Source organism: Erythrolamprus reginae, chromosome 3 (genome assembly GCF_031021105.1).
Source record: "Erythrolamprus reginae isolate rEryReg1 chromosome 3, rEryReg1.hap1, whole genome shotgun sequence".
NCBI classification, from domain to species: domain Eukaryota; kingdom Metazoa; phylum Chordata; class Lepidosauria; order Squamata; family Dipsadidae; genus Erythrolamprus; species Erythrolamprus reginae.
The window spans coordinates 91,676,963-91,689,233 of NC_091952.1; the positions used below are offsets into that span (position 1 = coordinate 91,676,963).

General features: G+C 44.8%; 1 protein-coding gene across 1 annotated transcript in view; it reads left to right on the forward strand.

Moving 5' to 3' along the window:
• The window catches only part of AK5 (adenylate kinase 5), a 148,785-nt gene extending 136,804 nt beyond the window's left edge, over positions 1 to 11,981 (forward strand). The window contains exons 13-14 of the mRNA XM_070746199.1: positions 2,071 to 2,253; positions 10,769 to 11,981. Of these exons, the coding sequence (XP_070602300.1) occupies positions 2,071 to 2,253; positions 10,769 to 10,843 (258 nt within the window). The 3' untranslated portion in view covers positions 10,844 to 11,981. The remainder of the gene's footprint in view (positions 1 to 2,070; positions 2,254 to 10,768) is intronic.
• Positions 11,982 to 12,271: the final 290 nt, after the last annotated feature.

Sequence of the window (12,271 nt, forward strand, 5' to 3'; positions counted from 1 at the left end):
ATATCTCCTAGCATCATTAATTAATGAAATTAATCATTAATTTTATATTGCTGTTTCTGATTGAGAAACAATTATTTCTTCTCAAAGCCCAGACATTCTGACACTGCAAACGTTTAATTGTTTTTTCAGTTCATAGTTGCATTGCTGGAACTCTGGAGAACAAAAATAGATCCATGTGTTTCAGTAAAAGAACTTCCTCACTAGGACAAAATGTGTAGTTTTCATTTCTGGTATCGTGGTTCCCCCTTGTGTTGTGTATGAACAGCATTAAGTTCTCCTCTCCAATATTACCTTGTAGAACCTATCTTTTTTTCTCCACCTCCCACCTCTTTTTGTTTGGCTAGATAAAATTTGGAGAGATAGATGTTTACATTAATGAGACTAAAAGTTTTATATGTGCTTTATTTAATAAATATATTTGCTCATGACAACATGTCTTAAGCAAAGTTAATTTCTCCTTCACTATAGAAACAAAATCCAGAGATTTTTTAGTCAAAAATAACTCAAGGAACAATTCAGTCTTGGTTGAAAAGGTTTTTTTAAAAAAAGTTTATAATCTCATCATGGAAATACTTACTTTACTTATTTTGTCATGATTCACCTGTTAAATATCCACCAGAACCAGCTTTACAAGCAGCACTTAAAAGACTTTCTCAGTTATTACTGTTGTGTGTATATAAAATATTCTTGGACGGATAGCAAAACTATAAAAATGAGAATTTTATGATGACATTTTTAAAAGATTTCCAACATTTCCAGCCTCACTTTTGGGGAGACATACAGAAATAAAACTTTGTGGAAAAAGGCAAAAAGGCTTAAAACTCTTAAAGTTGTTTAAACATACAATCATAGAAGATAGAAGCTTTTATTTATATAACTTGAATGAACAGGAGAAGCTTCCTTTAAGCTTCATGAGGCTAGAATTTAACTGAATGATTGGGATTAGTTCTACGTTCTCAAAAACACTTTTCCTTTTTTGGTATTTTTAAATTTTTCTCCACATCAAAAACATATATAACATCACATATACCTTAATATGCATATATTACTGCTTTAAAACTAAAATACAATAATTTAAGTTACATTCCAATTTAAATTTTATTATTCAATCTATCTCAATCTTCTCTCTCCCCTCTGTCTATCTCAGGTAGCTATTCCACCTCTAATACCTACTTTATTTCACCTTCTCTCCCTTTTCCTTCTACCATCTTCTCCTTCCTCCTACTCTACCTCCCCTTTTACTCTCTCTCTTTTCTCTCCTTCCTACTACCTGCTACATCTTCTCTCACCTTTCCTACTACCTTCTTTCTTCTACTCTCTCTCTTTCTTTCCTCCCCTACCTTCCTCTTATACCCTCTAAATCCTTCCCTGAGTGGGTAATTCTAATTATAAAATTATTATTATTATTATTATTATTATTATTATTATTATTATTATTATTATCATCACCATCATTATCGTCATCATCATCATTTTCTCCCCACTGAAAGCATACATAGTCTATCATATACAGTACTTCAATACAGCTTAATAAACTGTATTAATTTATTTCAACAAATCCAATTTGTACCAATCTATAATATAATTATATTTTCCCAGAGTTGTCACTTAATTGTATAATTAATTGCTTTTAAATAATTGTATTAGGTTTAAATTCTTAAATAAAAACTTATTCCTTAGCAATATTTATCATCAACTATATTTTCAAATAGAGATTAACTATATTTTCAAATAGAGATTAACCATTCAAAACCCAAAATTTCCAAAGATTCATTATGTAAAAAAAAGGAAATTATTATGAGGTAATCAAATAATAATCAGATAACAATCATAATCAAATATATTCACAAATGTGCTAAATTAAATTTTAAAAAGTCTACATAATTAAGTAAATCTTATTCATTATCAATTATGATTTGTCCTGAATCTATTCATGTTAAGTATTATTGCTTTCTGTTCTTATTCCTATAAAGGAAAAAAAACTATGCGGAACTAATTTAATCAGAAAGGGAACAGGTTTTTTTTTTAAAGTGGAAAAACTGATGCCATTTCTTTTCTCCATTTCTTCAGATTGGTGAGCCCTCTTTGGTAATCTGCATGGATTGTTCTTCTAAGACTATGAGTAGTCGCCTTCTGCAAAGAAGTCAGTGCTTTGAGGATAATGTGGAAGCTATCATGAAATGCATCAAAGCTTACTATAAAACAGCCGAGCCACTAACTGCATATTACGAAAACAGAATCCCACTTTTTAAGGTATATTGCCTTGACTTTTTACTTGCTCTGTCTTCTGTTTATTTTATTATTATTATTTTGCAATTTTATTTTTTACACACATACAAACAAGCAAACAATGTATTTTCTCTGAACAGAGTATTAACTGGGTCAAAAAAGTTGTAGAGTTTATAACATCCCCAAATACAATTTATATATTACCATTTCTGCCATAATATTCTTTCACTCTAATTTTTATTTTATTTTTCTCCTACTTTTCTAATATTTAAACAATATCACCATTTACCTTTACCCCAACCCTTTCTTATTCCCCTTTTCAAGTTAAAATCCTTTAAAAGCAGTCCTTTCCCTCCTTAATTACTAATTTCTCATTATTATTTATTATTTTATCAGTTGATCCATCTTATCATTTATATATACATAAATTTTGCTTCTGTGCACAGAAGCAATAACTCACCAAAATCTCACCCGTAAATGGCGAGATTTCACTTCCTCCATAAGTGGAAGAAGCAAAAATGTCCACGAACACGTGCTCACATGTCAGAGCCGTGGAGCTGCACACAATTAGCCGTTCCGGCAGCAGCCCACCACTGCTGCTGGCTCATATTTAAATGGTTGTCCACCAGGACTCCAAAATCCCTCTCACAGTTGCTACTGTTGAACAAGGTACCACATATACTGTTTCTATGCATGTTGATTTTCTTGCCTAAATGTAGAACCTTACTTTTTTCACCACTGAATTTCATTTTGTTAGATAGTGCCCAATGTTCAAGCCTGTCAATATCCTTCTGTATCTTATGCCTATCTTCTGGAATGTTTTCGATCAGCCTGACTTAAACATGCTGTCAGAACCTGAGAAATGGCAGATGATTGGCCATTTCACTAAATTTAAATACATTGAAATTGAAAAAAACCTTAGAGTTTAACACTCATTGTTTTCATTATGAAGTGTGACATAATCTAGATTAAATCCATTATTTGGATTTTAAATACATTTCTATATAACATAACACATGCTACCTGTTGTTACAATACATGAGTAAAATTTATTTGGCATTTACTTTAATTATAAATAATTGGGCAATTCAGTTTTCCTTTATTTTCCTCTTCTACTTAATACTTAAAACTCTTAGTTGGAATCATTTCCTTAATTAAGATATTTAAGTATACTCTTTTGCAAATTTTCTCACACTTGCACCAAAATCCCCAATTCTGGAATACAGTGATCCCCCGCTCGTTGCGAGGGTTCCGTTCCAGGACCCCCCGCAACGAGCGGGTTTTCGCGAAGTAGCGCTGCGGAAGTAAAAACACCATCTGCACATGCGCAGATGGTGTTTTTACTTCCACCGCCCTTCGCCCGCCCACCCCGTTGCTCGCGCCTGGGGTTTCCCCGCGCGCGCGCCTGCCCGCCCACGCCATTGCTGGGGCCGCTTCCCAGCTGGGAAGCGAAGCTGGGGTCCCCGCGCGCGCTGCCCGCCCACGCTACGAGCGGCATTTCACCTTCCCTCCCAGGCAAAAAGATGCCGGCATTCTGGGTTGATGGGGTCGGACTTCCCAGGCGGAAGGCGTGCCCCTCTCCCCGCATCTTTTTGCCTGGGAGGGAAAGTGAAATGCCGCTCGTAGCAGCTGCTAGAGCCGCCGGCATTTCACTTTCCCTCCCAGGCAAAAAGATGCCGGGGAGAGGGGCACGCCTTCCGCCTGGGAAGTCCGGCCCCATCATCCCAGAATGCCGGCATCTTTTTGCCTGGGAGGCAAAGTGAAATGCCGGCGGCTCTAGCAGCTGCTACGAGCGGCATTTCACTTTCCCTCCCAGGCAAAAAGATGCCGGGGAGAGGGGCACGCCTTCCGCCTGGGAAGTCCGGCCCCATCATCCCAGAATGCCGGCATCTTTTTGCCTGGGAGGCAAAGTGAAATGCCGGCGGCTCTAGCAGCTGCTACGAGCGGCATTTCACTTTTCCTCCCAGGCAAAAAGATGCCGGGGAGAGGGGCACGCCTTCCGCCTGGGAAGTCCGGCCCCATCAGCCCATAATGCCGGCATCTTTTTGCCTGGGAGGGAAAGTGAAATGCTGCTTGTAGCAGCTGCTAGAGCCGCCGGCATTTCACTTTCACTTCCACCCCCTAGCCAAACGGCTTTTTTCGTGTTTAGCGCTCGAACGCCGTGCTAAACAGGAAAAAAGCCGTTTGGCTAGGGGGTGGATTCTTGCTTCTTAACTGGGAGCAGTTGCCCCCTCTCCCAAAGCGATGTTCCAAAGCGGTCTCCGGGAAGCGACCGAGGGAAAGGCAGTTGTCTGCTTTTCCTTCAGCTGGAAAGAGGAGGCAAATGCCCTGCCTTCCCCCAGCCGGTTAATCGAGCGCTTCAAGTTAACCGGCTGGGGGAGTAGCCCCCGCCCGGCTCCCTTCAGCCCCCCGGGGTCAAGCGGGCGGGGGGCGGCCGGGACCTCGCCTGTCTCCGCCGCCCGCATCGCCCCTCCGACGGGCCGGCCTCCCCCGCCCGCCTCTGCTGCAGCCACCGCCGCCTCCCCGACTGGCACAAAAGGGCCCCGCCCGCCCCGCCCCAAATTTTACCTTGCGGCGGGATTCAAAGTGCTGGGGTGGGGGGTGTCACTTCGCCGCTCGTGTCCTGGCTAAACCGGGCGGCAGGAGACAGGCTTTGAGTTTTTAGCTGCGGGGAGAGAAGTAGGACTTTCCTAACTCCCTCCCCCCGCAGCCAAAACTCAAAGCCTGTCTCTTTTTTTTCTTGCGGCGAGCCCAAGCCGTTCCCCTCTCGACCGCAGCCGAGCTTCCCTCGGCCCCCTTTGGCCCCGTCGCCTCCTCCCCGCCTGCCTTTCCTCGCCAAGCGCACGAAAAAAAAGAGAGAAGGCTTCTACCAGAAGCCGGGAACGGCGGGCAGGGGCATGAAGGATCTCTTGTGGAGGAAAAGCCGCTAGCCAGCTTTCGGAGCTCCTCCGCCATCACCCGCTTCTGGTAGAAGCCTTCTCTCTTTTTTTTCGTGCGCTTGGCGAGGAAAGGCAGGCGGGGAGGAGGCGACGGGGCCAAAGGGGGCCGAGGGAAGCTCGGCTGCGGTCGAGAGAGAAACGGCTTGGGCTCGCCGCAAGAAAAAAAAGAGACAGGCTTTTAGTTTTGGCTGCGGGGGGAGGGAATCCCGCCGCAAGGTAAGCTTCGGGGCGGGGCGGGCGGGGCCCTTTTGTGCCAGTCGGGGAGGCGGTGGCGGCTGCAGCAGAGGCGGGCGGGGGAGGCCGGCCCGCCGGAGGGGCGATGCGGGCGGCGGAGACAGGCGAGGTCCCGGCCGCCCCCCGCCCACTTGGCCCCAGACCGGTGCAGCAGGAAAGGGACGGAGAAGGCTCACTGGCAGCCCTTGCCCATCGCCGCGCCTTCGCTTCCCCCCCTCCCCCGCTGGATCCGGCAGCGTGCTGAGGGGAATTGCCGCGGACTGGAGGCAGTGAGGCAGACCGGCTCCGAGGCGAGCGGCCGGAGCTGCGCCCTCCTTCGCCCGCCAGGTGAGGCGAAGGCGAGGGGCGCGCGGCTGCAGCGAGGAGCCGAAGATCCGGGCGGGGAAGACCCAGGGAAGGTTCCTTCGTCCGCCTAGCAGCTGATCTGCTCGGCAGCGCAGCACCAGCGAGGAGCCGAAGATCTTCGGCTCCTCGCTGCTGCTGCGCTGCCGAGCAGATCAGCTGCTAGGCGGCCGCTCGAGAGCAAGAGGGGGAGAGATAGAGAAAGAGAGAGAAGGAAAGAAAGAGATGAGAGAGGGAGGAAGAGAGTGTGAGAGAGGAAGAAGCAACATAGAGAAAGAGGGGGAAGACCCAGGGAAGCCTCTGCCCGGCGGGGAAACTCCACCATCTACGCATGCGTGGAAGGGCACGCATGCGCAGATGGTGGAGTTTACTTCCGGGTTGAAAAATCGCGAATTACCCTGTTCGCAATGGTCGGGGACGCAATAACCGGGGGATCACTGTATATTTAATACGAAAGGAGCGCCAAGGCGCCGTGTCCTTGGGGCTGCTCCTGCTGCGGGCTCCTCTTCCCACAATCCTTGCAAAGGGGCAAGGGAAGTTGTAACAGCGGCGGGCGAGGTTACAAGAGGCCGTGGGGGGACTGCGCGCAATGGGTTATTGTTCCTTGGCTGAGGGGCAACGCGCGGGGTGGAGGTTTACACCCCCCCCCCACTGTGTGGAGAAAGCCCCCCTCACCCAGGGTTGGTGTGTATATAGAAAGAAGGTGGCAATATAAAAGCAAACAGCGAGGTGGAGCCGGAGCGATTTGCTGCATCTGCTTCCCAGGGAAAGCGGGCGGCGAAAGGGGAGAGGGGAGGCGGGAGGCGGGCAGGGGGGGAAGCGACCCGAGAAAACCGGAGCATGAAATCCCTGGCAGGGTTCGTGCAAAAGAAAGGGAAGAAGCGGAGTAAATAAAGGAGAAGATGCAACTGGTGTAAACTGAGTCGCCTCCTGCCGTACCCAACAGGCACGTTTCCCTTCCAAGACACTTTAAAACCGGAGCAGATGATGACGGAAACTGCTTTTCCAGCTGGCTGACTTTGGAGAAGGGTTTTCTCGGCAATTTCTTTTTTAAAAATGCCAGTTGCATTTCCCATGAAGCGAGGCGACTGAATTTGCTTGGAAATAGTAAAACCTTTTGCAAGGCTTTCAAGTCTCCTTTCCATGAAATGGGACCCAGAAAAGAGTCTCTTCTATTTTTATTTTAACCCAACGAGCTCCAAAATTACTGGCCGCACAAAAGCAGGGTGAGAGAGAGAACGCGCTCTCCCAGCCCCCTCGCCGTCGGTGCCTCAGTTCTGGAGCTCCGCCTCACAGCTGATCACCCTGCCCTTCGGAAACGCCTGCCCTGCCTCTACTGCAGCCCCCTTGCTGGAAGTCTGGGATGAAAGCGCTCCCAGCGAAGGGGCTGCGAGAGAGGCGTGGTGGGCATTCCCGAAGCCCGCTGAGAAAGCACTCTCTCACAGCCCCCTGGCAGGCAGCGCTTTCGTCTCGCAGCCGCCCCCGCCGCCACAGGAGAAGTCGCGCGCCAAGGCAAGAGGCAGCGGAGGAGGAGAGGGGGCAGATCGGGCGAGCGGGGGACAGGGCCGAGAACCCAGGCACCGGCGCCTCCGCGCCCCCCCCCCATGGGCTGGCAGGGGGATGGGGAGCGCGCGCCCGTGGAAAAGGGCGTGCGCGGGGGTATTTGGGGGTGCGCGCCTGCTCATGGGCACAGCTTACGGGGAACGGTGCTTACTATACTGTGGCTAGTTATTATCTAGGCTATATTATGCAATTCTATTATTATAGGCCAGTGATGGCGAACCTATGGCACAGGTGGCACGCGGAGCCATATCTGCTGGCACACAAGCTATTGCCCTAGCTCTCTTCCAACGTGCATGTGTGTGCTGTCCGGTTGATTTTTGGCTCACAGAGGCTCTGGGAGGGCATTTTTGTTTTTCAGAGAGCCTCTGGGGGAATGGGGGGATGGCATTTTTCCCTCCCCCAGCTTTAGGGAAGCCTTTGGAGCATGGGGAAGGCAAAACACGATCCAGTGGGCCCACCAGAAATTGTGGAACAGGCCATTTCTGGCCTCCAGGGGGCTTCTGGGGGGCAGGGGAAGCTGTTTTCACCCTACCCCAAGCATTGAATTATGGGTGTGGCACATGTGCATGGGTGACAATGTGTGCCCATGGTCTTTCGGCACCCGAGGAAAAAAAGGTTTGTCATCACTGTTATAAGCAATAGAGGCAATTCTCAACCTGTTTCATCTCATAAGTAGTGCTTCTCATAAGTAGGACCTGGGTCAAAAAAGAAAAGAAATTCTGTGGTGTCTGTTCTGCTTTGGGCCTACCGGATCAGAACAAAGAAGCCTCCACGAGCAAAGGATTTTCATATGGTTAAAGATGTTTTGTACAGACAGCAGCAGATTTTTCAGTTCATGTTGGCGGAAGCCTCACTCAAATTGGTCAAGAGATAACAAATGGCTGGCAGCCGAGAGGCAGAGTTAATTAGCACATTCTTCTTTTCAGAGATACAGATCTCCAGGTTTCTTTTTTTCTCATTCATCGGCATCTCTGCATGACTCTTAAAGGAGCCACAGCAGTTTCACAGCAAGGCAGTTCTAGAACTCTAGATCTGAGTCCTCCACCATGACAAACGTTGAAACTCCACACCCCTTTACCCAGAAACCCTCCCTTATATACAGACTGGGTATGGTCAACTGTTTCCTAGAGCTATAACTGACTAGACTTTTTTCCATAGACTATTTTCTAGAACTTTTGCCATAAAGCTGTTCTTGTCTGCTTCTAAACCTTCTGGCCTGGGCATCTAATAGGGCAATGATGGTGAATCTATGGCATGGCTGCCACATGTGGCACATGTAGCTGTATCTGCTGGCATGTGTGTGTTGGCCAGCTGATTTTTGGCTTGCTCGGAGGCCCTGGGAAGGCATTTTTACTTCCACAATCTCTGAGATGTGGGGGAGCATTTTTGCCTCTGTAGCCTGGGGTGAGTGAAAAATGGGTCTATCAGGCCCATCAGAAGTTGAGAAATAGGCTGTTTTAGGCCTCCAGAAGGCCTCCTTGGTGTTGTATATACTCCTGATCAATTGGAGGATGATGAAGATATCGAGGACTCAGATTCAGATAGTGTTTATGAAGTAGTGGGGGCCCCGGGGTTACAGGTAGTAGAACAGATGGGAGGCCAGCCACAGGATGGGGCTATGAGTTCAGGATCTAGTGAGGGAGAATCAGATGCTCGCTGGGTTAATCCTAAATTCAGAAGAATTCAGAAACGTAGAGAGCAAAGGTCTGGAAGATATTAAGGAGAGGAATAGGTTAAATATTGTAGTGAGGTAATTGGCACGTCAGGGGGCTAGTGGAGAAGAAGGATGGAGTTTCAACGCTGCTGAAAAGAAATATGGAGGTGCCTTCGCCACGCTAAGTAAGCCAAAGTATTTTGTATTGTATTTAGTCAGTGCTGCTGTCTTTTTAAAAGCTATGTAGTTAGGAAATAATTGTTGTCTAAATGAAGCAGGAAAAGGAATGTGAGAAATGCTGCTAAGAGAGAGATAACGGACCGATTGATGTCTGGAATGTGTTGAAATACAGGAGAGCAGAGAAATAAACGGAGTTGCTTTATTCATGAAATGATGCATTTAATGAGAGTTATTTGTAATTACTAAACTTCTACCAGAAACCAGAACACTTGGGGGGACAGGGGAGGACATTTTTGCCATCCCTAGGCACTGAATTATGGGTGTGGGCACACACACATGCACTTTTGGCCCCCAAGGAAAAAAGGTTCGCCATCACTGTAATAGGGGCTCCTGATCCTCAATGTCCTCATCCTCCTGAGTCAGACATTACCATCATTGGTGTTTCTACAGTCCCTGGAGGTTCCTCAGGTTCCAACTCTCCGTCCCTATCACTCTCTGACTCAATTGTCAAGAACACTGGCCTAGGGTACTAAGACAGACCCGGTTCATCCTCCTCAAAATCTGTCACTAACTGACCTGGTCGTGCACCACTCGCAACAATGTCAGAGGTTGCTTAAGAAGAAATAAGAGGAAGTCCATTTCTAGAGATATCACAGGAAGTGAGGTTGTGGCTGATACAGCATACCTGTGAACATTTTGCAACACATTTTACTGCCCTAGATGCTATTAAGAGCTCACATCAATTTTATGGTTGCCAGAAAAGCTTTGTTCATTCTCGAGCTTATAACACGTGTTAAATATTTTGTACATACCAATAATTAGCTGGTTGGCAGAATACACAGCCTTCAACAACAATCTGATCCTAAGCCACTTTCTCTTTAAATTTTTTTATAAAGGCTTGGCTGGTGCCTGTTGCTTCAATTCTACGTGATGTTGATCAGTTTATTGCCTCGCTGACGAAATGCAACCTGACAAAATGTTCAATGGCATGCTTTCACACACATGAATATCAGGCAGTATTATTCCCAAGCAAAGCATTTGAAGTTCTTCCTAGTTTTCCACTTCTTTTCCACTCAACATTCAAATTAATGGCTGAATTGACTTAGGCGTAATGGGATCTGATAGAAGAGAATATATGTAACTCAGGATTAAGCTGTGGAGTTCTCGGTACTCTCTGAGCTTGTAGGCTTTCTTGCCGACATTTCATTACTAAATATCATCATCAGTGCACTAGTGTTACCTAGTTGGTAGCGAAACTTCTGCAAGAAAACCCACCAAACTCAGAGAACATCAAAGACTTCATCATAGAAACATAGAAGTCTGACGGCAGAAAAAGACCTCATGGTCCATCTAGTCTGCCCTTATACTATTTTCTGTATTTTATCTTAGGATGGATATATGTTTATAATGAGACCTTTTTATATAAGTCCTGGTTTTTGGTTTTGAAAATTGCACTTTCTGCAAGAACACTATTTTTTCACCTTTCTTCAACCTTGGCTACAATGGTTATTGAGTCTGGGAAGTTTGGGGGGGGGGGGTCTAATTATGTAAAGCTGTTGTCCTTTTACTACATGAGATGAATCGTAAAGGAGAAATTAACTTCTGTTTTTTCTTCTTCTTTAAACAGATAAATGCAGAAGGAACACCAGAGGAAGTTTTTCTTGAGATATGCACTTCAGTCAATCCTTTTCTGAAGGAATAGCATCACTTTCAGAGTGCTGTAACGCATACATGCATAGTGTCCTTCGCAAATGCTGTTCAAAGCAATAGCTGCTGCCTTGAAAGATGAATGCATGTTGTAAACAATGTAAAAATCTTTGTAACTTAAATGGTACCGTAATGACACATGTGTACTGTATATGGCCTATGATAGTTTGCAGTTCACAGGTTTAAAAAAGCCAGCATGGTAAACAGCAGCTGAGTTTTATAGAATACACACGCTTCATTTCACTACTACAAGACATACTATACAGTCAAGCCCAGTATTTCCTGTCAGAAGTGCTGTAACAGTGAATTTACTGCTGAATGCAAATCGATTTTTGAGGCTATTTAAGCTTGCTCTTTTTTTGTAGTGCTTGAACAGTCTTTCTGTTTTCTGTAGTTTTCTTTTACAAGGATGTGTCTGCAATTATGTTTGCAGTCATTTACACACCAAATAGTGGAACTAGGACTCACAAAAAAAAGTGTGATATGCAATACATGAACCAAATGTGAAATAACTGTGATTGCAGGACCAGCTATCGTATTGATATGACCATCTGTGCAAGTATCCTATGTAGTTATTGGTTTGAAAAGTTTTTGATTTACAATGCTAACAGAGGGATAGCTTATGCAGAAAAAAAGTGCCAAATATTGTTTATATCCTTAAGATGGATTGACTTAAAGCTAATAATGGCAGTGTCTGAATATAAAAAGTTAACACATATTTCAAAATACTACAGGCAATAATTGTCTCTATATACTGATTGCTGTATATGTGACAGCTGCATATAGCAATTGTCAGGTTGCTATTTATTTAATTTATTGCTTGGCATTTAACATGGGAAATTTAAACCATAAATGAATATTGTTAAATTCAGATTTCCACACACTTTCCACACGGTTTTACGCACACTTCTTGATGACTGAAATACTGACGTTTTTTGGAATGTTGATCAACAGACAAGAAAATCTTAACAGTCTTTATAAGAAACTGCCTCCTTTTCTTTGGCTGTCCACTATTTCTTCTTGCATGCTAGATCCTTACAGTTGCATTATCAACAAGCAATTCAGCAAAATTTGTATTTTTCAACCTACTACTCTTGTATGAAAAGGTAATAAAAATAAAATGTATGGACAAATATTAAGGGTAATCAAATTTACTTTGTATTTAAGGCTCCTGAAAAATAAATAGGTATCCAATTCAAAGCCACATAAAAACATTTTTCACTTAATTGGGTGCAGTTTTGAATTTTGAAAACTTTTATAGTTATGTGGTTGTGAGCATTCCTTTTAGTTCTTTTAGATGCCATTCTTCCACTAAAAACAGGTATGGTACAACTTTCAAAACAAGACAGTTGATATTTAAAGACAACATTTGACAGTAATCTCAAAAAAAATCATATAAAAATCTGGTTTGCACTTTGAGCAA